Source organism: Protopterus annectens, chromosome 3.part1 (assembly GCF_019279795.1).
Source record: "Protopterus annectens isolate FY-2018-M chromosome 3.part1, PAN1.0, whole genome shotgun sequence".
Taxonomy (NCBI): domain Eukaryota; kingdom Metazoa; phylum Chordata; order Ceratodontiformes; family Protopteridae; genus Protopterus; species Protopterus annectens.
Genome location: NC_056732.1, coordinates 372,199,391 through 372,225,981, shown reverse-complemented (window position 1 = coordinate 372,225,981; position 26,591 = coordinate 372,199,391). Strand labels below are relative to the sequence as shown.

At 39.3% G+C, this 26,591-nt stretch overlaps 1 protein-coding gene across 6 annotated transcripts in view; it reads right to left on the bottom strand.

Annotated features, from left to right (window-relative positions):
* Positions 1 to 231: 231 nt before the first annotated feature.
* The window catches only part of WIPF3 (WAS/WASL interacting protein family member 3), a 1,105,312-nt gene continuing 1,078,952 nt past the window's right edge, over positions 232 to 26,591 (bottom strand). For all 6 annotated transcript variants that reach the window (XM_044066832.1, XM_044066827.1, XM_044066830.1 and 3 more), the window contains 2 exons: positions 25,117 to 25,218; positions 232 to 637 (listed from right to left, as the gene is read on the bottom strand). In XM_044066832.1, coding sequence (XP_043922767.1) covers positions 597 to 637; positions 25,117 to 25,218 — 143 coding nt within the window. In that variant the 3' untranslated portion in view covers positions 232 to 596. The remainder of the gene's footprint in view (positions 638 to 25,116; positions 25,219 to 26,591) is intronic.

Below are 26,591 nucleotides of genomic sequence, written 5' to 3'. Positions count from 1 at the left end.
CTCCTCCCTTATGTAAGAAGTCATTTATTCCTACTGCTGGTAGGCACCATTTGTTTCACAATAGTGTGGATCAACTGTAACTACTCTGTTTATTCTGTACCATGGGTTTGCAGTATTAGAAAAAGATATTCATATACTGAATATGAGCTTTCTGTTAGGGAACTGCTTGTCTAAATAATTTCTACCTTGGACTGCAAACCCACATATCAATCTAAAAGGAAAAAGCTCTCAGCTGATCCAAAGACCATTTTTATTACATGGGATATAAACTTGGCTTGACAAAAACACACATTAAAAGGCTTCACACCTTGGACAGTAAAGAGGTTTGTGAATTAGAAAATCAATCATCCTAAATTAAAGAAATGTTGCGTCTTTGCAATGGTAAAAAAAAAAATTAAGAAAGATAATGAAGCAAACTATAAACAATATTAAACATAAATCATTTCCACTTTAGGGCAGCTGATCGCTTTGCAGCTGTCAAGCAGTCAAAAGAAAAATGGATAGCTCTATCGACTGCTGATCTTCTCTTTTCTGAAACCCTTTCTAATGGGTTGCAGCTCTTCAATCACTTATGGGCACAGAAGCATGGTAGTCTATCATCTCATCTGTGTTCTTACAGGTGTACCTTTATTGTATTCTGCAAAAAAGAAAAAAAAAAGATCATCATCATAATTCAGCCATTAGGAATTAATCATCTGATATGATGCTTTCAGTCCACTGCAGTTTATAGCAATAGCTCAGTGCCAATTCTTGAGATTGCCAATAAAAATAAAGAGGGGTTGAAGTACCCCTCTCCCACCAGGCATGCATAAAAATTACCATTCCCTTTTGGAACAAAGTTTTCAGTCTTGCCTTATAAATGTGGCATGCTTACTCACTTTAGGATTGGCCTAAATATATAGCCAGACATTTTCAAATGCATTTGACAATGAACAAAATAATATCTGATAGCTGTATTGACTACATACCATACAAAACAATATCATTTTTGCATCAACAAATTAATGACTGGATAAGCAAACATTTTCTGGCAAGGAATTAGATGGAATAATTTTAAGGCCATTTTGCTTATATAAAAAAGTTAGATGAATATTAAAAAAAATCTCTTATTTTTTCTTGGAGTAATCTCAAACTACATAAATGTAATGTAATGATTTTAAAAGTGGTATTATTACTAAAAACATCTGGTCATCCCTGTCACAGGCCACACACACACAGTATGGGCCAATGCACACTGTAATCCTTCTTAAAGTAAGCAACTGAGGTATGACAGTACAGCTGCATGATGAGGAGAAGGCACTAATGGAAGTCTGTTTCATCAGGTTCTGGCAAATCTGCTCATAAACAAGTTGTGTTGTGGAGTAGGGTTGTTATGCTAGGCCATACAGTGGTGCACCAAAGCCTTCTGTAATCCAAAATACTATCTACACAATGGGGTAACGGCATTGCACCAAGTCTTACTCCACTGTGTAGGTACTGTATTCCATGCAAAAATACCTATACTAATCACCCCCCCCAACCCAATCATATGCAATGGTGAACCCAGCACCACTGTAGTAACAGCTGGTCCCAATGGGGTAACCTAAATTATTTCATCCACATACTACAAAATGGTGCTGTACGTACAATACGGTGACTGCCATTCTCTGCTAATATGTGGCTTAGTACAGAGTGCTAAATCACAGTTTAGGTCCCACAAGCCAACTCCCTCAACACCTCTTCTGCATAACAGAAAAATCCCTTTCAGCAATGGAGTCCCCTATGATGCAGGCAAACCTGCTATCAAACTCAAACATGACCATTCATCACACATTGATGCTGGCAAGGTGCCACCAAACATGAATTTGCACTGCACCAGACCCTTGCACTACCACACCATTACGGCTGAGGGGAACATCTTTGTCAGTGACTCACAGGCATGATGGCAGAGACAAAGTAGGAGAGAAACATAATTAGTAAGGTATACAACGTATACGTTACTAAATATTTTTTTTCTGCTGTGTTGTGCTGCACTGTACTGTCATACACTGGAGGTTAGTGCAGTAACTATTTAGCTGCAAATGGGAGTGAGGATGATCTGGGCATTCTTGTGTGCAATTCATACACAGTGGGGGATGCGTTGTTTGCTTTGGCCCCCACACTCCCCTACTTAAATATACCAACTCTGAAAGTGCACCACAGTGGAGGAAATGGCAAAGTCTCAAGAATGACCCAGCAATTTTTTTCCTGGGAAAAAAATCGTTGTTCCAGCCATTCAGCTGTATGGGACTTTGCATTTTTGGTGTCGATTAAAGAGCGTTCACTCTTTTTACACTTCAAGCTTCTGATATAGACCCGAATTACAACCCTTAGCGGTGGCATACTAAACACAGTGAGCAGAGTGCTTGCATGCCTCTGCATTCATAAATATAGTCTGCAGAGTGCTTGTACATCTCTACAAACTATATTTATGAATGTTATGGTTCAAGTAAAACTAATATAACTCCATGAGATATGCTTCAGCATACATGTTTCATTCATCTATTATCTATACTGCAACTAATGAATGAAAGTAAAACAGTGGGTAGAATAAATCATATTAGGAATGAGGTAACAGTCACCAGAAATGCAAAAAGTAATCTGGTACATTCTGAACATAATGTACATAGTAAATAAAAAGCTCAGGTTTCTACAGAAGAAATAGGAGGAGTTTCTATGTAGTCCCATGAAACAACATTTCGTAAGATATTTGGGCAATTCTAATCTGCTGCCTTTGATGGACACCATTAATCTGGATACAGTAATTACCCGAATAACAGTCACACTCTATGCTTTGTGTTGTGAAAACTTCAGGCAACAGACCCACAGAAACATACAACAGAGAAGCTGAAAAGCCTAACAAGATGCTTAGGTGTATCATAAGAATGCAAACATCAGGCTTATGGAATGTTACTCCACTGATGTGTCACCAAATAATGACCTGTGGTTAGGTTCTGGTGGTTCTACATGGAAAAGGGCATGCAATGCCAGTCTGCCCAACAAAACACAAATAAAATGATCTAGGAGTAAAGTATTAGATGAATCTACAGATGCAAGATGGAGGTGAAAACCTTGACTAGATCAATCCTAGTTTTAAAAGTAAATAAATAATGCTGCATGTATATGTTTCTATCTCTTTGAACAACTGATATAACTACAGACATACAAAGAATTTGAATTAAAAACAGATACGCTCCATTAAGAAATGTTAGACTAACAAGGCTCGGAAAACTCCAAATGAATCAAAAAGGAGTGTAATATGATATTTACATGTAGAAATCTTATCAGCTATTCTGGCATAAATGTGAGTATTCTCCACACCAACAGTCTTTTTATTTAAATGGTCATACACAGTGGTTGGCAGTTGGTATCTATATCTTGAAAGCCCTCTCTTGGCAAATTTCTTCAAAGATCTCTAGTTCTCACTTCTATGGAGTACATACCCTCCAACAACTTACACCATGGAATAAATGCACAGGGCAAGTTTCAGCAAATACTCTCTAGTTCTGCCCAAAGAACATGAATGAGAAGCCACTGTGAAAATGTGCAAGAAATAAAAGTATAAAATAAGGTAATGCTTGCAGGTTTATTACTCCTTACTTGGGAAAAAATCATAGGGCAGGAAAATTTGAACTGTTCAGAAAGGCTCCAGAAGCTGTCATTATATTCTGCTTCTTACAGGTTACTAAGTGATTACTTCTGTCTGATCTACAAAACAGTCTATTCTAATGCAACACTGGAAGTGCTAACAACTGATGGAGGAATCTAAAACAAAAGATTAACAGAAAAAAAAATGACAGATACAGCACATATCATCTTTCAGGACTATGGAATAAGCTTCTCCTTGCAACCAGCAGTCAGTCACTAACTTCCTTCATAAATAATGCTGAAATGTACTTGGGAATTAGAAAATACAGCGTGTTGTTACAGCAGACAAGCTTCTTGAAGACCATTAGGTCATAATCTTGACATCTGAATCTGTTAAAAAGCCATGTGAAAATTGGAATCAGTGGCTGGATCATCTAACAGGGCGACACATGAAAGGTAATAATTACCTAGTGCAAAGGGCCCTCTTAAACTTCAGCTGACATTGTGAGCACTCATTTACCTGTTTTAGCTTACTACAAGGGTCTCTAAGCAATGGGTGCCATCTTTTAAGACTTCTTGATTAGAATAACAGCATCTCCGTAGAATGAAAGAACAACAGGCCAGACAGACAATGCTCAGAAAGCTGAATCCTGCAACATAGATCTGCCAAAGGAAAGTAGGCTCTTAGAGTGCAAACCCGGATGATTTTCTTTGCAAAGGTGCACACCAAAGACCAATGATGACCAATGGGTCAAGCAGATATTTTCAAAATGGACACATTCCTGAAAAATAGGTGCAGGCAACATTGAATAGTCTAGGTGACTTGTCCTTGATTGCCCTGGCTAATGGAGTTTTGATTGTTCAGTGAAAATATCTTATGCAGCTATGATCCATTTGGACAGTGTTATTTTGACACACCAATGCCTACCTTCTCAGGAGTAAGATGACAAGCAAATGGTCTCTCTTCCTTGCACACATATACTTTCTTTATGTAAAGTCTACATTGATGACATACATCTCTGTTTTAAAGCAACCTCACTTTCATAGACTCTGGCTTATGAAAGAACACAGACAGGAGGGTGGACTCCTAAATAAAAGTTTGAGTTAATGTAAAATATATATATATAATATAGGTTGGGAGGGTGGTCTAATGGTTAAGGTGTTTGTCTTACAAACACAAGGTGCAGGGTTTGAGTCTCACAAGGGATAATTGTCTAAGCTTAAAATGGCTCGCAAGGGCAGTTAGCTTAGTACTAACCTATATATATATGTTCAGAAAGATAGATATATATAAATACATGTTTCAGCAATACCATCCCTTCAAACACTATTTTTTGTCCATAGACATGGGTTTGCATTCCTAAAATCCACTGGTTGTTGGCAATAAGCAACAAGAATAAGGTCTTCCAAGAAATTAACTTCAAGCCTGCCAAACCAGCTGGCTGAAAAAATATATTAAAAATCCTCTTAATCATGAAGTTCATGACACAAGGAACAGAATAATACTTCAGTGGTCATCCGGGATGTAGAACTGCCTTAATAAACTGCTTTATAGGAATGTTCTGAGCCGGAGTTCTGGCATGCCCTATTTCTTGAATACTGACATGGCTTGACCCAGGAAATAACACAGTTACAAATCAAACAGGTGTATGAGATAGGCCAACTACACCTGCAAGTTCACAGACTGGAGGGAATGAAGGTAGATCTCCAATGAAATGGTAAAGCACTTCCACTTGGCAGACAATGTCTACCAAGCTGAAGCCTGTTATTAGCCTTCAGGACTCATAAATCCCATCTCTAAGGTCTGGCAAGATTAAAATATCTAGATGAGCATCCATGTTCGGAAGTATAACCATTTCTTTTCTCACTCAGACAAAAGATCCACAACTTGGACCAGAATGATCTATTGAGTTGCAAGGGACTTCAGCACTTGAATGCAAACCCTTCAGCTGTAACAAGGATGAACCTTGGCATTTCTTTCTGAAAGTGATTGAAAAAGCATGAGATCAAAGAAAACAGAACAATGAATACAAAAGCCTTCCTCCTGCATTGTGTACAGAATTCATCTGCTGTACACACCTATTTCCTCTTTGCATGAAGCAAACCTTGGGAAGGACCACCTTTTCTTTAGCTGTTAACTGGTCAACATGTGGGACATCCAACACCCTGAAGACTCTTTGGCTGCTGGAATCCCTCATTCTCAGACATACAAAGGTAATCCAGAGGGATTGAGTGAAGCTTGGTATCCCACATGTGACCCAGAGGGTGACAGGACTAACAAGAAACAGAGCATAAAGGATTAGTCCAGATAAAATCACTTGAGCTAGCAGATCTAGGAGACTCTGTCTTTCTCTGATACCCTCCCTGTGGGAGGAATAAACACCTTGTTGAAATTTCAAGTAGTTTATTCAGTTAAACAAGTAGATGGATGAGAATGCAACTATCTCCCCTTCTTTAAAGTCACACCTCAGTTGTGTAAATTATCCTTTAAAGTACCAACGGTATTCCTTAGCACCATGATGAGGGAGCCCTATAGTATAACTTTTGAGGTATCTCTCCTTACCCTGAAACAACAGTGTCAGTTCAGTGCAGTGACTAAAAAGCCTAAAAATGAGCATGCTTCTCTGAAGGCATCCCAGAAACTGAAGTACACACATGCTCACTGGGTTTTGATGAAACCACTTCATATATCCAAGGCAATAGGAGACACAGTGCTCCTTACAGTGGTAATCAGAATGGTTATAGTTTGTGCCACAGAAAGTCAGCATGAAAGGTAAATAGAACAGGGCTCAAGAATATCCTCATTTCAGACCCTTTATTATAGGGACAGAATATGACCACACCAGTCAAGTAAGATGTGCACACTGTAATAAACATATAAAGAGTGAATAAAATAGATCAGTTGCTCTGGGAAGTCTTTCATTCATGGGGAAAAAACATAACTAGCATTCATATTTTCAGAGGTTTGCTAAAATAAGAGGAAGCTATAACCAATGGGCAAGATTGTAAATGGCCAAACACAAATTTTAGAAGATGGGGAAAAACAAACCTCCTATCCTCTTCCTGTTGCAAAACTGCAATTTATTAACTTTTTGTAAGTTTAGCTCACAGGATTCAGGTTATAAGATGTTAATAAACGTCATCTGTAATCCAGGGTTTGAGTCCCTCAGTTTTAAATTGCACACTCTTTGACTCTAAAGAAGTCACTCAACCAGACATGTTCCCATGTCACCTAGATAAGGAATATCTGTGTCCATTTGGCTCATCTGGTTGTTGTTGTATCTTTTCGGCTTATCCCGGTTAGGGGTCACCACAGTGGAACTCCGGTCCGCTAATGGTTTGTAGAGGATTTTTACATGCCGAGTTACCAGCCCTGATGCACAACCTTCAATGAAGGCATGCCCATTCACACATACCTCCACACAGAAGATGCTCTGGCTGAGAATCGAACGGGACAATGTCTTGCTGTGAGGCAACAACGCTACCGCATCTGGTAAAAGGTAGATAAAATAAAACCATGTATCATCCATATTATCGTGAGATTGCTATATTATTTTTTTTCCCTAAATGGCCATACCAAAATATGATAGTCATGCAATCATCCATTTGGTCATTAATCATCCAGTTCTACTAATATTGATGAAATACCATTTAAAATATGATAAAAATAAAAAACAGGATATGCAGAACCAAGCTGAACTTCTATTTTCTATGCAATACAGAGCTTTAAGAGGAATTGTCATATTATAGTTAGTAATGTATTTTTAATCTTAGTGTCACTGATATAAAATGATTGCATCCTTTCTGTTTTACAAAGGGGGTACAACTGCCAACTCAATTTCTTTCCTAATGGAAGGCCACAGCTATCCCTATTGTACAAAGTAGTTATGGATAATAATTTCTTTCTTTCCTTCTGTGACGTAAACCATTCATGTTACATGAAGTTGTTTACATCATGAAAAGTTTCATGATAACAAAGAAAAAAATAACATTTCCTTAACAAATTTATGCTTCATATGAAACTCTAATAGAAGAAAGAACTGCAGCCTGGGGGTGGGGGTATAAAGGCTCATAATGTAGAAATTTCACTCCAAGCTTCAAGTTAGGATAACAAAATAACATAGAAATTTGGTGCTTATCATCTGTAGCTCATGGAGAGTCAATTGTCAGTGGAACTGACATTATAATTTAGTTGGATAAATAAAAATGTCAGTTTCTCCTCATTCAAGTGCTGCCTTCTTATTGTCTTTACATTACTTTGCAGCACAAAGCTGTGAAGATAGCCAGCGGGTAACCTTTATATTCAAAGGTTATTTTCTCTAGGTTGCATTTATTACCTTAACTTTAGCATCTGACCTCAGAAAATTAATTACGATTGTTCTAAGAGTTTGGCAATCATCTTGTTTCGATCTTAATGAATAAAAGACTCTTTATCAATTGTCACTTGCTCTAAAGGAATGTCCATAAATGCTGGTAAGATTTGACATACTAATTCTAAAAGGATGAATTGACATTCCATTATTCTGGGACCCTAATCAATTCTTCTGTGAGACCTAGGTAATTAGTCCACAACTCCTTTTACAGAAGATCAAATTTTGTTTCTTCACAACCTCAATTTGTTCCTGGATTTGTTCAATCTAAAAAGCTAGCCTTTTTACTGGGTCTATTTTAAATCACTGAATGCTTAAAAAAGCGAACGGTGATTAATTGATCCTATGTAAGTGAAAGCTTACAATGTCGAAGTGTCAGAACAGTGAAAAAAAATCACTGTTCCAACAAAAAAAAATATTAAGTGTGGGGGGGGCTGCACCCCCCACACTCCCTACTTAAATATACCAACTCCGAGACTGCACTACAGTGTCGAAAATGGCAAAGTACCGAAGCGGCTAAGCGAATTTAATAGCCACTTCGATATTTTGCATTTTCAGCCTTTTAAGTTCGACCAAGATGCATTCGAAAGAATGCATCTTTGGTCTTCTAATATAGACCCTTTTTACTGGTTTTGTAACATTACTTGTTCTTCCACTTCGTTTTGACATTTGAAAAGCTAATTAGTAGTTGTTTTCAGTTTTTTTCTTACATTCCCTCCTCACCTTAGGGGGTGTTTATTATTATTATTATTATTATTATTATTATTATTATTATTATTATCATCATCATCATAACTGATATTTGTTGTAATATTTTGAAATTGTCCCAAAATAGTCTCAGGTGTTATCCTCAATGATTATCACCAAAAGAGGTGCAACTGACAGGAGGAAGCTACGGCTCAATGGAAACTATGACTAGGCAGTACTTAGATGTTGAGATTCAGGCAGCCCTGCTGGAATAGATAAATTAGTGGAATCAATCTACATGTTTCCAAAATCTCAAAATCCTGTTCCATATTCCCGAATTTACAAAATAAATTACATGAGTTATTAGCAGTGTTAACTGGAGGCGTACAGAAAGAGGCAGCCTTTTCAAATATTGTCTGCTTTTAGTATTCACCACTAAGCCCGGATGTGAGAACAAAATATTAAAGTTTAGCTGGCCATATTTATTAATAAAATATTAAAGCAATACAAGCTCTGCTGTGATCTATAGCTAGCTATATCTACATGTATGTGTCTGTCTACCTGTCTATCTCTCTCTTTCTCTCCATACATAAAGATACAGATCTCAATGTGTACATTGAAATTTCATGGTTCACAATCTTGATGCTTCTAAATTACAAAACGCAACAGTTTTTTAAAAGTTATTTTGCAGTCGGGGTCAGTGTTTCTCAACCACTCCATCTGGGGCTTTCCACATCCCTTTACTGAACATAAATGTTCAGGTCACTACAATTTGGAGTAAGAGATAAAAAAAAAAAGACTAACACAGCTGTTGGGTCTCATAACTATGGTGTATTGATACTTTGATTTTATAATTCAAAAGGGAGAATATACATTTTTCAGAAAACTTTTTTTGTGGGTGCAAAAAAAGACAGAATGCACTGTTAGGGAAAGGGTTTTTCATAATGTAACGTATAGGGTTAAGGTTAAGGCAGGATACACGAGTAAGTTAGTGCAAAGCCCTCCTGCCCACCTTAGTCATGTAAGCTAACCTTAACCGTAACTATAAGCTTACCCCAGTCATTATCCCTAACCAAACACATTATATTACTAAAAACCCTTTCCCCTAATGGTATCACTACCAAGATGGCACTTGATTTCAGTTTTGTAGCTGTGGTTTACTGATATAGGGCTTTTTAGTAGGAGAGAAGTACTCAATGTTTTGTGATTCTCTCTTATGAGTCATTTGGTGTTTTGTGATTCTTTTTTTTTTCTCTACCATTTCTGATTCTCTTTTTTGAGCTTTCTACCTTTCATGATATAAGCATAAATGTTATGTATGGAATACTTTAAATGAATGAACTACTGAAAGATCAAACTACAAAACATCGATCACAGTACATTATACATTTAAAACACCAAAACAAACAGATTGAAAGAGGCACTGACTGTCCTATTCCAATCCATTAACATTACCACTAACTTTACCCATACTTCATTGGAACAGTGGTAATGATACAGGAAGGGCTTTTCTAAGGTCAGCTGTAGGTTGGGATTAAGGGAAGGGGTGGAGTTAGGGTTAGCAGGTATTAGTAGGAGGTCATCACCAAAAAAAAAAAAAAAAACTTATCAGATTAGGGTCCTGTATCACTACTTTCATCCAGTAAACAAACATAGATAAATAAATACAACCGATTTAATAAAAAAATAGCAAAGAAAACTGTATCATTTCCCACAAAGAAAGCAACTGGTTAGTGAAAATGTAATATTAACTGCTTTAAAATGTTTCCATGTGCTGTGCTATGAAACATGCTTTTGTGGGAAAGGATGTAGAACACTGAACTGCTGAACTTTCTTTAAGTTAATACAGACTAAAAATAAAGTCTTTTGGCTTTTCCTGGTTAGGGGTTACCACAGTGGATCTCCAGTCCACTTATGATTGGCAGTGATTTTTAAAGTGTTGAGTTGCCAGCCCAGTGCCCAACCTTCAGAGAAGGCTCAGCCACGCATACACGCACCTACCTGCATGTCTTTTTTTAAATTTCAGTCAATCGCAGGGAGGACATGCAGACTCCACACAGAAGGCACTCCAGCCGAGAATCGAACCAGAGAGACTTGCTGTGAGGCAACAACGCTAACCACTGCACCACCGTTAATACAGACTAATAAGAAGAAATGAAAGAACACCGTCTCTCCTTCCATTCTGCTAGCACTTCAAAGCCCGTCCCTGGAACACTATGCCTTCCATGTTAAGCGAACCCTCTGTCCAGTTGAACACTAGTTCCTGTCCACCTTATTGGAAGTCAGCTATGGTGAGGCTCAACCCACATCAAGTCCTCACACCTATCTCTTCTCACAGGTGAATTATACCACATGAGATTTGTATGTTTTCCCTTTACATAGTTAAAATTTGAATCTTCTTATGTACCAAGTCACTTGGAAATACTTTAAGTATTAACAGTGGCAGCTTTACCAAACAGTGTTTATTAGGGACAGTTAAATTTCGCTAAAGTCTGATTCCTTTTTTCTTTCATCTATTCGGTGTAATAGCTATCTATTCACATTAAGCAACCAAATAACTCACTGCTTTTACTACTGGACTTTTTTTAACACAAGTTGCCCCTATTGTTACACTATAACCTTACTCCCATAGCAACTGCTTTTTTATGCTTTCCTTAAACAAGTTCTTCACAGAGTAATGCATTAACATAGCCCTCTGCCCATTAACATCCCACCATTTTGTAGACATATTTCTCAAACAAAAGTATAATGCACAAAATACCTTACAAATAGTTTTTTATTCTCCACAGGCCTGGTGCTCACAGAATATGTGATGTAATTGAGATTTTATTCTAAACATATTTCTTCCATCATCCTTTGAGCATTCAAAAACTACCTCCTACCTGTTTCATGCCATTCTGACTCTCATTCCATTCTGCTAGCACTCCCCAGCCAATCTATGTAACTCTATGCCTTCCATGTACGTCTTAGTTATTTTTAGTCATTGTTCTGTTCTGTACATTCTGTATTTATCAACATAATTTTTCCATTGCTCAACTGTACACATTAGTTATACTACCAGAATGAATGTATTTTGTGTTCTTTACCTTTGCTAACAACTGCCAAACCCCGATCTGCCTGTTTACTGTTTAAATGCTTGCCAATGCATTTTGATTTGCCTTATTTAAATGAGCAGTAATCTCTCTTCTGGTTAAACTGCTCAAACCTAGCTTCTGTGTATGTTAGGGTCGTATTGTTAATTGCTGTGAATAATGCAGCGTGAGCTACTTGGTACACTGATTGATTTCATTTGCTTTTTTATACCCATGGAGGCTTTCTCCCCTCAGGCCAGTATAGTATATTTTAGCTTCCAATGCCGGTTTTAGCTCACATCATTCACTTCCTCTAATACCGCTGCTTGATATCAGTAACATGTGATGACTTGGCATTGTTACCCCTGTCCCCTAGATTTTCAGAGTCCCATCTCTAAATAACTTTTAACTTTCTCTAAACTAATCTCTCGACAGTCATTTTTCCTGATATGGTCTCCTCTAAGCTCATCGTCCCTCCCTTAACCAAAGGACCAACATCACTACTTTTACTATTTCAAATTAATTTTTTCTGTCCTTCTTCTTGTCTAAAAGGTAGTTAGTTGCCATCTATTTGTCCCGGCCCAACAGTACTTCTCTATCTTTACTCAATTTCTAGTATCTAATTCCTCTGCTGCAAAACTGTACTCTCTTTTTCTTACCTCTCATCTCTATGCTTTTCTATCTTTTCTTAATTTCTACAGATATATACCCTGTTGTGAAGCTGTACTCTTCCTATTTTACCTTTCACAAAGCTATATTCTATTTTTACTTCTCATTTTATATGGCACCTCTCGTATTACACAGGCATGACACCTTTAACCAGTCCCCCCTTCTTAGGCTTTTGGCGAGCTGTTGTGTTTACCATCCTTTACACTGTAGCAAGTTGTAGTGAACATCATCCTTTACATTGCTGTGGCTAGGACTCCTTGCTATGCATAGGTTCAGAGGTGTGTACTAGGCTAATGGCCCTGGGGCCTTTATAATCCTAGCCATAGGATTACCCTGGCATAGTGCCACCCAACCTTAGTTCCCAGTGCCTCTGTTGAGTAGAGCCACTAGAGTTATACCTGGGGTGAATTTTCTGTTTCCCATACACTCATCAAGATTTCTCTTGAAGATGGTCAGCGAGGTGCTTTGCTTGACATGTATGGAAAGTCTATTCCATAGCATGGGCAGTCTCTGGGTTATGAACCTGTCCCTCCAGCATGTTCAGTTAATTGTGGTAATGAGGTTGAGGTCTCTGGAGTGTGTGGTGTGGAGGGATTGGTATTTCTTTAGATGTAGCATTTCTAACAGAGCTGGGTCAGACATGGCTTTGTAAGTCGAGCAGAGATCACCTCTAAGTAGGCGATATGAGACGGAGAACAGTTTTTTGAATCTGTTCATATAGGACAAGTGTTTAAGGCCTAGGATCCTCTTTGTGAGGTACTTTTGTGGACTCTCCAGTTGTTGCAGGTGTCTAGTGAGGTACATGCCAAATGGGGCATTGTACTCGATTGGCCTAATGAAGGAAGAGTAGAGGGATACAATGACCTCTTTCTTCCTGTATGCAAAACCCTTAGTAATGAGATGTGCCACATAGAAGGACATTCTGCCCGCAGTGGCAATGTGGTGATCAAAAGAGAGGTTGCTGTCAACCTGTGTTCTCATATCTATTATAACTCCTTCTGTGTTCAGTGGATTACCATCAATGTGGTAATTCATGGGAACTGGGTTTTTCCCAAAGGGGATGATGACACATTTATTTGGCATTGAGCTTAAGGCCATGGTTCTGACACAAGTCAAGTCACAAGTCGCTGTTTTCAGTGAGGCCATTCTGTAGGATGTCAACATCACTTGGGGGAGTTAATAACAGCTCCCAACTTGCAATCGTCTGCAAACATTGTCAGCCAGGGTCCCTTCATGTTGGCCTAGACTTCAGAGAAGTAGATAAACAGGAGAGAAAACAACAGAACTGAACCCTGTGGGACTCCACTCATGACTAGTCGGCAGTCTGACTTGGAGTCAGCTACTTTTACACTGTGGGTTCTACCTTTGAGCCAGTTCGCAACCCACCTAGTTGTATAGGGGTTGATGCCTAGCTTATTGAGTTTTTCTATGATTCCTGAGTGGGGAATGGTATCAAAAGCCTTGGCCAGATCAAGGTAGGCTGTATTAACCACCTTGCCTTCATCCACAGCTCTGGTGACTGACTCAAAGAAGTTGACCAAGTTGAGCAGGCATGATCTACCCTTCACAAAACCAAACTGTGCAGGATCCAGAGTTTGGAGCTTCCCTATGTCCTTGTTTATTAGGTCCATGATGATGCATTCCATAGCTTTGGATATCAGGCTAATGGGGCAATAGCTCCCAGGGTCTGTAGTCGCTCCTCCTTTGTGGAGATGGATGACTGTAGCAGTGCACCATTCAGTAGGGACAAAACCTGAGGTGAGGCTGTTATTTTATAGGTTCTAGTTTTTCACATACTACTTTAATTTGATTATTTGCCTTATTTCACCACTTGTTCCCCAATATCACTTATCTTACTGTTCCCCTGGCTCCCGTTTCATCCTTCTGCTATTCTACTTTCGCCTGTAATTCCAGTCTCTCTAATCTCAAGTACTCAGCTAATTTAGCTTGATACATGAATATCTTCCCTTACTTTAACCTGCACTAGAGGCTAAGTTGTATGTAGATCAACATCTAATCAACTTACCTTTCTGTCTAGTGCTATGTATCTATAACAGTGATTCCCTTCTATGAACTATATACTGCATCCCACTCTCCAATTAAATCTTCCTTGTCCAGTGTGTATACCTGTATTACCTACAATCTGTTGTCCTTTAGCTCATCTTTGCCTTTCTGCTAGGTATAGGGACATCATCGTTTTCCTATAAACCACTTAACTGTTATTTAAATAACATTTACCAGTTTCTGATTTAGTTATTTTATTAATTGCCTTAATATCTCTGTGTCTTTACTGCTTCATTTCTACTACAAACACATATACACACACACAGATATATATATATACACACACACACACACACATATACATATATATATATATATATATATATATATATATATATATATATACACACACATATATATATATATATATATATATATATATATATATAGTCTTACCCCTTTTTACTCTTAAAATTATTTGTACAGGTTAAACAGACCCCCTGCCCAGTTGAACGCCAGTTCCTGTCCACCTTACTGGAAGTCAGCTATGCTGAGGCTCAACCCACATCAAGTCCTCACACCTATCTATTCTCAAGGGTGAACTATACCACATGAGACTTGTATGTTTTCCCTTTGCATAGTTAAAATTTGACTTTTTTATGTACCAAGTTACTTGGGAATACCACAGTACCTTACTTTCAGTATTAACAGTAGCAGCTTTACCAAACAGTGTTTATTAGTGATGGCGTTCCCTAGTAACTCTGTACTTAATTTCTGTGTAATAGCTATCAACTCAAATTAAGCAACCAACCTCTGCTTCACTGCTTTTAATTATTATTGGAGCTATTTTAACACAAGTTGCCCCTAATGCTACACTATAACCTTACCCCCCATAGAAACTGCTATATTATGCTTTTCCCTAAACAAGTTCTTCACAGAGTAATGCATTAACATAGCCTTCTGCACATTAACATCCCACTATTTTATAGACATATTTCCCAAACAAAAGTATAGTGCATAAAATACGTTACTGACAGTTTTTTTATTCTCCACATATCAGTTAGTTCATATGACAATGAGCGGGGTTGTCAGCATGCACACCTCACCACCTACTCCACCCAAACCCATATCACACATACCTACATATGCGGAGGTCCTCACCAGAAACATACCTAAACACCACAGACTGAGCTCTTGGACTATGTGTCTCAGGTAGGTACATCCCTAACCTTAATCAGCATTTTACCTTCACCCTGGAAGATGCCGCAATACAAAATGAAAATTATTGACTTCAATAATTGGCTTAGTCTCTGGTGTTATTCTAAGGGAATCCAGTATCTGTCAACCTGAGATCACATGATCGACAGACCTTGATGCTTTGCCAGAGATGGTCTTCATCTATCGCACCTGGGATTTCAGCCACTGGCTAAGGCTCTTGCCACCTTCACAATGCCTTTTTTAGGCAGTGTCTCAAGGAAAAATTTCTCAATGTAAAGACTCCATCTAAAAATAACCTGTAGGTTATGCTGCTAAATACTTGGAGTCTTAACACAAAACTGCACTCACTGGAAGCAGTCCTCACCTTGGAAGATGCAGACATTTGTGAAGTCACAGAGACCTGGCTAGGTTGAGGAGAGGTTAGACCTCCTTCCGCATGTTCAGACCACAAACTGAAGGTGTGAACACTAAAGGAGGTGGTGTATCAATTTTCATTAAAGATAAATACACTTCCAGACTGGTCAACAGCATGATTCCCTGGCGATACTTCAGGTGCAATTAACTGTTGATAGGACACCTATTCAAGTCATTGCCAGGTACAGGACCCCCCCCTTCCATGAATCAGGACACCCACTCTGCCTATTTGGATCTACTTCAGTCTATCAAGATACATCAGAACACCATGGTTTTGGATGACTTTAACTACCCATCCACTAACTGGGCAAATTACTTGTGCTCAAACTCACTTGCCCAAAGGTTCCTCAACTTTGTTAACTCCAATGCCCTAGACAAGCTGGTTGACCCTCCCAGAAGGGGTGCCAACATTCTGGATCTGGTGCTTACCAATATGGGGGACCACTGTAGCACCCCCCACTGTGAGGCCTTCCCAGTTGAGATCTGACCACAAATCAGTCTCATTTGAAGTAACTATCACACCTGACCAACCCCCCACCCCGCAGTAACTAAACTAAAAAACTTCAACAAAGCAGATTATAACCTCTTACAGGATGGTATAAATGGAAGAAATTGCTATCTAAGAGTAAGAGGGAGTGAGCCCTAAACTGGAAACACTCCATCAGCTTAAACAAACGAATAAGACTTCTTGTGAAGTCCTCCAAAGGAAACTATGAATCCAAATTGGATTCCTCAACTAAAGACAACCATAACGCATCCTTTAGTTACATCCGTAGCCTAAAATGAAAGGCCCAGAACTGTGCCAAACTGGTAGTTAATGATACCACATATACTGAGACTTTGAACATAGCGAACCTGTTGGGCGACAGGTTCTATGAAAACTTCACGCGCCTGTCCCCATCACATGTACCCCGTGACATCCCTGCCACCCGTACCCTATGTTGTATCTCTAAAGAGCAGGTCATTAATGCCCTCTCTAAGACCAGGTACACAGCATCTATGGGACCTGATAACATCACAGGCTGAGTCCTACATGGGCTCCAACAAGAATCAGCAACACCACTGGGTACTCTTTTCAATCATAGCCTAAGCACCATTTTCATCCCAGTTGAATGGAAAACAGCCACTGTTGTTCCCTTGCACAAGGGTGGTGCTTCCACTGACCCTGGGAACTATAGACCTATTAGCCTGACTAGCCTCATCTGCATGGCCATGGAGAGAATCATCATGGACCTTATCAACAAAGATATAGGTAATCCTCAAACACTTGACCCTACTCAGTTTGGATTTGTCACAGAGAGATCATGCCTGTTAAACCTGGTGGACATCTTCAAGACAGTCACCAAGGCCCTGGATGAAAGGAAATCTGTGCATACAGCCTACCTAGACAGTCAAGGCATCTGACACTATCCCCCTCTCAGGCATCATTGACAAACTGACCCAGCTAGGTATTAACCCATATATCATTAGATGGATCTCTAACTGGCTCACTGATGGAACCCATATAGTCAAAATAGGGAAATCCACCTCAAACAGCAGACCTGTAACCAGTGGTGTTCTACAGGGATCAGTCCTGGGACCTCTGTTGTTTGGAATCTATTTCTCTTACGTACAAGCAAAAACTAAAGGTCTGTGGCTGACAAAGTTTAATGATGACTGCAAACGAGGAGTGGTCATAGAATCACCAAATGATGTCAGCATCCTACAAGATGGTCTTACACAAACACATGACTGGTGTCAAAATCATGGCTGTAAACTCAATGCAAAAAATGTATTATCATCGCTTTTGGTAAGGGCAATGTTCCTGCTAACTACCACATCAATAGCAACGCCTTGAGTATGCACTGAGTGGGGAGACACCTGGGCACTCAGGTTGACAACAATCTCATCTTTGACCACCATGCCTCTACAGTGGTAAGAAGGGCATTCTATATTGCTCATCTCATAGGTAAGGGCATTGACTCCAGAAAAAAAGAAGTTATAACCTCCCTGTACTCTTCCCTCAATAGGCCAATAATTTAGTACAACACCCCTTTTGGTATGTACCATTCCAAGCACCTGCAGCAATTGGAGAGACCACAAAGGTTCCTCACAAGGAAAATTCTAGGTCTTCAGCATCTGTACTATGTGGATCATCTGCAATCACTGTCACTTTATTCTGTTTCACACAGACTACTCAGAGTTAATCTCTGCCTTGCATACAAGGCAATCTCTGACACTGCTTTATTGGAAATGCTGTATCTCCGTAAGTCAAATGGTAGACAGGATTACTCACTCTAAAGATGTTAACCTGGCATGTGACATTAATAGAACCTGCTTGAGGGACAAATTTGTCTCCCAGAGGTTACCACACCTTTGGAACAGACTCCCTTCTTCATGTCAAACAGAGCACCTCACTGGCCCTCTTCCAACATAATCTGGATGATTAGATGGGTAACTGTAAATTCACCCCAGGGGTTCCACCTGTGTCCCTCTTGGAAAGGGGCAATAGGTGCTGATCATGGAAATAAGTGTAGAACTTGGCTAGGCTTGTAAGGGCCCTAGGGCCATTAGCCTAGTAGCTTCCTATGATCCTATAACTTCCATCTATTCCAAATTAACATCTTCCTATAAAAGTATTTTAAGATAACCTAATTTTAATTTTGGCAGAAATTTTCTATAAAGTTTTAGTATAATATTAGCCTTTTTACTTATGTTTCTTATCTCACTTTGTAAATTAAGTTTCATACTACTTGTAACTAATTGATAAAATCACGTTTTATATTACTTGCAACTATTGATAAATGCCTATGTTTATTGTGGAGCTTTTCTCCCCAGGCCTTCACTGAAAATGGGCTCTTTTGGCTCAATGGACTACCCCTGCAAACAAATGTCAATAAATAAATAAATAATAAATAAATATGGTCTATATGATACATCCATTGCATTCCTCAGAACTGTCTTCAGCTAGTAAGAAATACAAGCTCTACAAAAAAAATGTACTAGTCTTTCAGTACTGAGTTCTTGTATTGAAAAAGACTTTAGAATGAATAATTAATATGGCACAGTGCCTTAATTTGAGATTCAACATAAGAGAAAGTATTTCCTCTTCCAAAGCAATACATTCATGAGAAGCAAAAGTGGAGGCTCTAGGTCAAAAACAAAGTGAGGGTCTATAAATAGAACCAGAAGAAAGTTAATGTTACCACTGGTTCCCCAAATACCCTTTAACAAAGCCAAGGTTGCCAGCGTTTTAAGGCTGAAAATGATGCACAGCAATAAAAATATTAACACGTTAAGCTGATTTCCATATAATAAAGAAGAAAAAATACATGAGGATTCTATTTCTACTAGCTTAGAATTCAATGAAACAGGCTGTTCAAATTCAAAACCCCTATACTGTAACTTCATCTCTTCTACATCTGTTCATCCTCAACAGATGATGGGCTCCTACACTGCATTTCTAGTGACACTCTGTCTAAACTGGGTGTCCATTCTAAAACATATTTGATTGGTTATTTTGGCAACCTGAGTCTGCAACTGGTCATGCTATGATCACTGCTGCACTCTTATAACCAATCTTATAACCAGCTACATATTGTACTTATTTTACTGCCTGCACTTTAACAAAGTCATTTTGTGTTTAAATTACCTGTTTAGCTGTTGTAGGCTACACACTCAAGTGTGATGGCCATTTCTGTGCATTTAAAGTGTTTTTTTGATTGTATCTGCTTTATTTCCTGAAAAAAAAAAATACTTGTTTTTCCATCTTTCTAAGCTAGTATAGTCCAGTTTTCAGGTTAGTGCTGAATTCGGGGCTGTGTTACAAGTTTCTGTGTTTGCCCATACCTTACTTGGAATGAAGGAATTTTCTCTGTTCACCTGTGAGAGATGGGAGCTTTGAGCAGCCTATCTGTCCCTTGGAGGAGTGGTTTCAGCCCAGAAATTAGTAGTTTATTGGCCATTTCGGGCTAATTTCTATATCTTTAATTTCCCTGCTATAATACCTGCATTAGCGCAGTTTTGTGCACTGGGCAGCACCAGTTAGCTAGGGTATAACTATTCCCGGCTCCACAAAGTCTACTCTTCAATTTTTCCCTTGGAACTAGACAATCTTACAACTTAAGCACTCAAACCATTCACTTCTCAGCCCAGCACTTGCTCAAAACTCATAGCAAGCACTAATAAACCTTAGCACTAGATCGCCCTATACTGCAGAGAAGGACAAGGCTCTCTATTCGACCTTACCAGCAAATCAGTAAAACAGCTCACTGTACCTATCCAGGCATGTCCAAAGGGCAGTTTCAGGTGTACTCTCTGGTCCAACTGGTGAATCTGGGTATTTTGAGGCAATGTTACAACTGCCTCATGTACACAGACAACTCTCTCCTCCTACCACCAAATACTAATACATGTGAGAGATGCAATTATACAGCCAAACTGGAGGCTAAGCTCTCTCAACCCAAGACTGGACAAGACAGTCAAGAGGAGAAGGGAATTACTTGCACCACACCACCAGTCTCACATAGATCTATGAAACCAGCACCGGCAAAAAATAAATAAATACACGAAAAAAATACTCGGAGGCTCTAAATAAAAATCTACAAAAGCAACAGAGACCTCCAAAGCAGACATCCAAGCAACCTCCACCCCCCAACACAAACCATGAAACACATACTTCACAAAACCAATGTAGCACGCAATTACAGCCTTTAAGGCAAAATAACATACCCAACATACTAGTAATAGGTGACAGGCACACTGACATCCCACTCACTAGGCTGAATAAGGAGAAGGTTACTGTTAGCTGCCTGTCGGGTGCCAAGATCCACCTCATAACACAAGCACTCAGGTCACTCCAGAACAAGTACTAATACGACTCTGTCATTGTCCATGTTGGTGTGAATGACCTGAGCCGTACCTCCCTGGACTACATGAAAAGAGACATGGAAGAGCTCTCTGAGCACATAGTCCAGGCCGGTATGACCTTGAACCTGAGTAGCATCCTGCCCTCACCAAGAATGATACAATGGTATAAAGAAAAAATTATCAATTTCAACAATTGGCTAAGGTTCTGGTGTCATTCAAAGGGGATCCAGTGTCTGTCAGCCTGGGATGACATGCATGACAAGCCACGCTGCTTTGCTATAGACGGCTTGCATCTGTCACACTTAGGCTATTGAATACTGGCAAAGGCTCTTGTCATCCCCATAGTGCCTTTTTTAGGCAAGGCTCAAAAGACAAACACACCGCCGTAAATAGCACAAGTAACAAAAAACTGAGGGTAATGCTACTCAATGCCCGATGTCTAAATTTCAAAATGCATGCTCTCCTCAGTATGGAGAAAATCAATATATGTGCAGTAACAGAAACCTGGTTTAAGGCTCCAGAGAGCACCCCAGCACTACCAGGCTACAACTCATGCCATACATTTTGGACACAAAACCCAGACTGAAATTCAAAAGGTGGGGGCGTATCCATATTCATCAAGGATACCCACACCTCCAGGTTAGTGGCACAGCACAATGCTTCACAGATCATCCATGTTCAACTAACAACGGGCAGAACTGCAATTCAAATTGTAGAACACCCACCATGTCCCAGGACCCCCATTCCGCATTTCTGGAAACACTGGGAAACATAAAGGTCCTACCAAACACCCTGATATTGGGTGATTTCAATTACCCAAACATTAACTAGGAGAACTACTCAAGAAATAACTCCCTTACCCAACATTTCCTAGAATTTATAAATTCAAATGCCCTGGACCAACTGGTCAACATCCGCACCAGAGGTGACAACATACTGGACCTGGTCATCACCAACATGGGCGAGGTCCACACCGGAGGTCAACCCCTTGCTGGTTAGATCTGACCATAAACTAATCACTCTGGATATCCACATTCCGCCCCCACCCCTAGTCAAAGAAACCACCATGAAAAACTTTTCAAAAGCAAACTTCACGTTACTTATGATCGAGGTGAAAAGTTTAAAATCCCCCATGTTAAAGGATAATGCTGTCCAAGCTGCAAAATCCTTTACTAATGCACTCTACGGGCACCTACAAGAATGCATGAATCGTGCTATCCCAAGCAAAACCAAGACTCACTCCTCCAAGAAAGTCTGGTGGACCCCTGCCATAAACAAGCTATACAATAGAATGAGGAAACTAGTACAGAAAAGAGGAAAATCCCAAGAAGGGAAGACATCCCTGATCAGTATCAGAAAGAAACTACGATCCCTCATAAAAGCATCCAAGGCTAGCTTTGAAAGAAAAATTGCCAAGGACTCCAAAGATAACCACAAGGCATTCTTTAGCTATGTCAAGAATCTAAGTGGCAATTATCAGATCTGCTTGCAGAATGGCACAAAATACACTAAACTGACTGATATCGCCATCATCCTGGCAGACAGGTTCAGTGCAAACTTCAACCCTCTCACCCCCAAAAGGGCCCATAACCATACCAGAAGAATGTAGAGCCCCTGAAATCACAGACACTCAGGTTAAAACAGCCCTCTCCAAAGCCAAAAACACAGCATCAATGGGACCGGACGGTGTCCCAGGTTGCATCTTACACGAGCTCAAAGATGAACTAACCTTTCACCTAAACATACTGTTCAAACTCAGCCTTTCCACAGGCTACGTGCCCATAGAGTGGCGTACAGCAACGGTTATTCCACTCCACAAAGGTGGAGCCACAACAGACCCAGGGAACTATCGCCCTATAATCTTGACTAGCTTAGTCTGCAAGGCTATAGAGTGCATCATCATGGATCTCATTAACAGAAACATTGAGAACCTCCAAACACTGGACCCTACCCAGTTCAGCTTTGTTAAGGGCAGATCATGCCTCCTATACCTGGCAGACTTCTTTGAGACAGTTACTAAGGCTATAGATGAAGGAAAAGTGGTCCACACAGCCTACCTAGACCTTGCAAAGGCCTTCAACACCATTCTTCATTCTGGTATTATAGACAAGCTCACCAGCCTGAACATAAACCCCTACATCACGAGATGGCTTGCCAACTGGTTCATGGACAGAACCCACATGGTAAGAGTTGCGGGAGCTAGATCTGACTCTAAACCGGTTACAAGTGGCATTCCTCAGGGCTCAGTCCTAGGACCCCTCCTGTTCAGCATATACTTCTCAGAGGTACAGGCAAGCACAGGAGGACTATGGCTGACTAAGTTCACAGTTGACTGCAAACTAGGGGCTATAATTGATACTCCGGCTGACACAGACATCCTCCAAAAGGGTCTCACTGAGACAGATACCTGGTGTCAAAACCATGGCCTCAAGCTAAATGCCAAAAAGTGCATAGTCATCCCCTTTGGAAAAAACAAAGTACCCACAAACTACCACATAGGTGGCAGCCCCCTAAATACGGAAAACGTAATAAAGGATCTGGGGACCCAAGCAGATAGTAAGCTCTCCTTTGGTAATCACATTGCCAAAGTGGTTAGAAAATCCTTCTATGTGGCCCACCTAATCACAAAAGGTTTTGCATACAGATCAAAAGAGGTCATTGTGCCCCTCTACGCATCACTCATCAGACACATCATAGAGTACAATGCCCCATTTGGGATGTACCTTACAAGACACCTGCAACAGCTGAAAAGTACCTCAACTAGAGGATCACTGGCCTCAAACAGATGCGCTATGCAGCTCGACTGAAGAAACTCCAGCTGTACTCGATTGCATACCGCCTACTCAGAGGTGATCTCTGCCGGACATACAAGGCCATGTCCAACCCAGAACACATGGACATGCTCCACCTAAAGAAAACCATATCCCCTCGAGCCACATGCTCTAGGGATCTAAACCTCACCACAACAATAAATAGAACGTTCCTGAGGGATAGATTCCTATTCCAGAGACTTCCCATGCTCTGGAACAAGATTTCACTCTACATTAAGCACAGCTCCTCACTAATACTCTTCAAGAAAAACCATGACGAGTGGATGGGAAACAGAAAGTTTATCCCGGGGATCACTTCAGTGGCTCTGCTGGACAGAGGCAAAGGGAACTAATCTAAGGGGGAAGTGAAAGCCAACACATTCCGGCTAGGCTTATAAATGTCTTTGGGCAGATAGCCTAGTACCTACCTATGAACCTATATCTAAATAAAATGAAAAATTTTACAGACCTTAAATGATACAACAGTACTCTAAAGGAGATGTTATTTTGAAAATACATTTTATTATGCTGTGAGTGGCATTACTGCATAGCCAAACTAAATGAAATGGTAAAATGTAAGCAGAGTAGATGTTTTGTAATTATATGACTTCCATATTGACAGTTATTTATTAAACAGACTTTGTCTGATTTTGAATTTCAGTCTACAGTTTCTATGATTCTTCTCTTTACAATGCATGTATGAAGTTACTCTGCACTGCAAATAACTTGGCACAATTATAATACTATTGATATATTTTAAATTATATTTTAGTCACAATGACTCAGCAGTAGCCTGACACAAAGAAATAATCCAGTCTTTGATTTATTTCAATATCACTTTCTGAGTGGAGAGTGGGTCTACCATCTTATATTTTCATAGTGCATTCTTATCTCAGCCACATATCACATGTTTAAAGGTGATTTTTTAGTGGAACAAAGTGGCTGCCACTATTCCTTACTAACCATGCTTAGACAAATAATGTCACACCTTACACTGGTTTTGCAATTAACATCATATTTTCTTTTCTAAACACAATTTTACACTCATCATCATTTCTTCCTGTATTCAGTTTCATGATATTTCTAAGAACTTTTCAGAATACAGCACTATGATCTTTTTCTTGCTACATGTTGTTGCATCTTTCGGCTTTTCCCGGTTAGGGGTCGCCACAGTGGAACTCCGGTCCGCTAATGTTTGGTAGTTGATTTTTACGTGCCGAGTTACCAGCCCTGATGCACAACCTTCAATGAAGGTACGCCCATTCACGCATGTCTCCACGCAAAAGACGCTCTAGCTAAGAATCGAACCAGACAGCGTCTTACTGTGAGGCGACAACGCTACCGCAGCACCACCACTACTAAGTTTTGAATAACTACTATGCAACATAAGGCTGTTGTCCAGCTGAAACAAGTACTTACCTCTAGGTGCCTTGCTGGGATATGTTTTATTAAATGGCTTGTATTCTTCCGGTGGTGGCAAATCTTCAACTGAATGAAAGTTAAACTTGGATTCAAAGTTATCTAAGAGAAATAAAGAAAGTGATAAGTAAGTTGACCATTTTATTTAAAAACTATAAATTTCAGAACATGTAAAAAAAGTCAGACTTAGACTTCTGGGATTATTATAGAAGACTGTGGTTTGGAGATAAAACATCCATGTCATGTTGTAAAAGTCTAACACACGGATCCCAAATTAGGTATGTTCAAGGAAAAATGCATTTAGTTACAAATATTGTCTTTTATAAACTGAAATACATGCAAAGCATTGACATGGCTTTGGTAAACACTATACAAGTATCCATCTTCTGCTGTCAAAACTTTTTTTTCCCCCAGATACATTTCTTAAGTCTTGTAATGAAATGACAAATGTAAATATTTCAGTTATGTCTGGTGGGATGGGAACCTTTGGGTAACTTTACTCCTGACAAGCCACATCTCATCTCAAGAAGAAAGCCTGAAAGAACACACACTCAAGAGGGAGTAAATCAAAACCATAATCACCACCACCACTTAAATTCATCTCACTCTAAAAGTAATATGAATTGAAAGCTGATTAAATAGTCTCACAAAGTTAAACAATCAGGTTCACCCTCAACTCACATGATTACATGCTTTTCCTAAACAAACAGAAGATAAAAATGAAGCAATAAAAACGACTTTTGCTAAAACATTCCTTAGAAAAAATAAGAATAAAAAGATTAATGTTTCAAACGCTTTCTCTTCAGCGCACTTTGATGTGTTCATGCAAACCTGGTGGTGTTTTTCTAACTCTGCCAGCTATATCATTTATAGTCAAACCATTATGAAGAATTTCAGGTTCTACATAATGAATTAGATAAAAAATAAAATTACAGCACAGAACTGAGTGACAAAATAAAATATTGTTGATGCGTTTTCTATGAATGCTACGTAAATGTTCATAGATGGAATTATGGATTCTTCTAACAGTACACCCCACAAAAACTAAATGCATTTAATAACACCCAACAAAAGACAAATCATTGTAGGACTGATAAGTCTCTGGGAGGCCTGTTGATTTTTTTTTCTGCAGTATTAAAAAAGAAAGAAAGAAAGGGAAATGTAGATGTAGCTACTGTCTACCTGTATTATATGCTTACATCTTCTTGTTTCTACCTTCACAAGGCACAGTCCAGACTCCACAGAATGTGGAATATGCTCAAAGATATTTTTCAAGTTAAAATTACACTTGCTATTAAAATATGGGGTGCTAACCAAAAGGGATTCTTTGCATCACATAAGCAGTTGCCTATTTTTGGTCATAGTTTCATTACAGCAGGAGTGTCCAAGATGAAAGTTAAACATACCATAAATTTCTGTCCCTATAAACGTCTGATGCTTGATCAGTGTCTTTAGTGGGAGCATATAACTCAGAC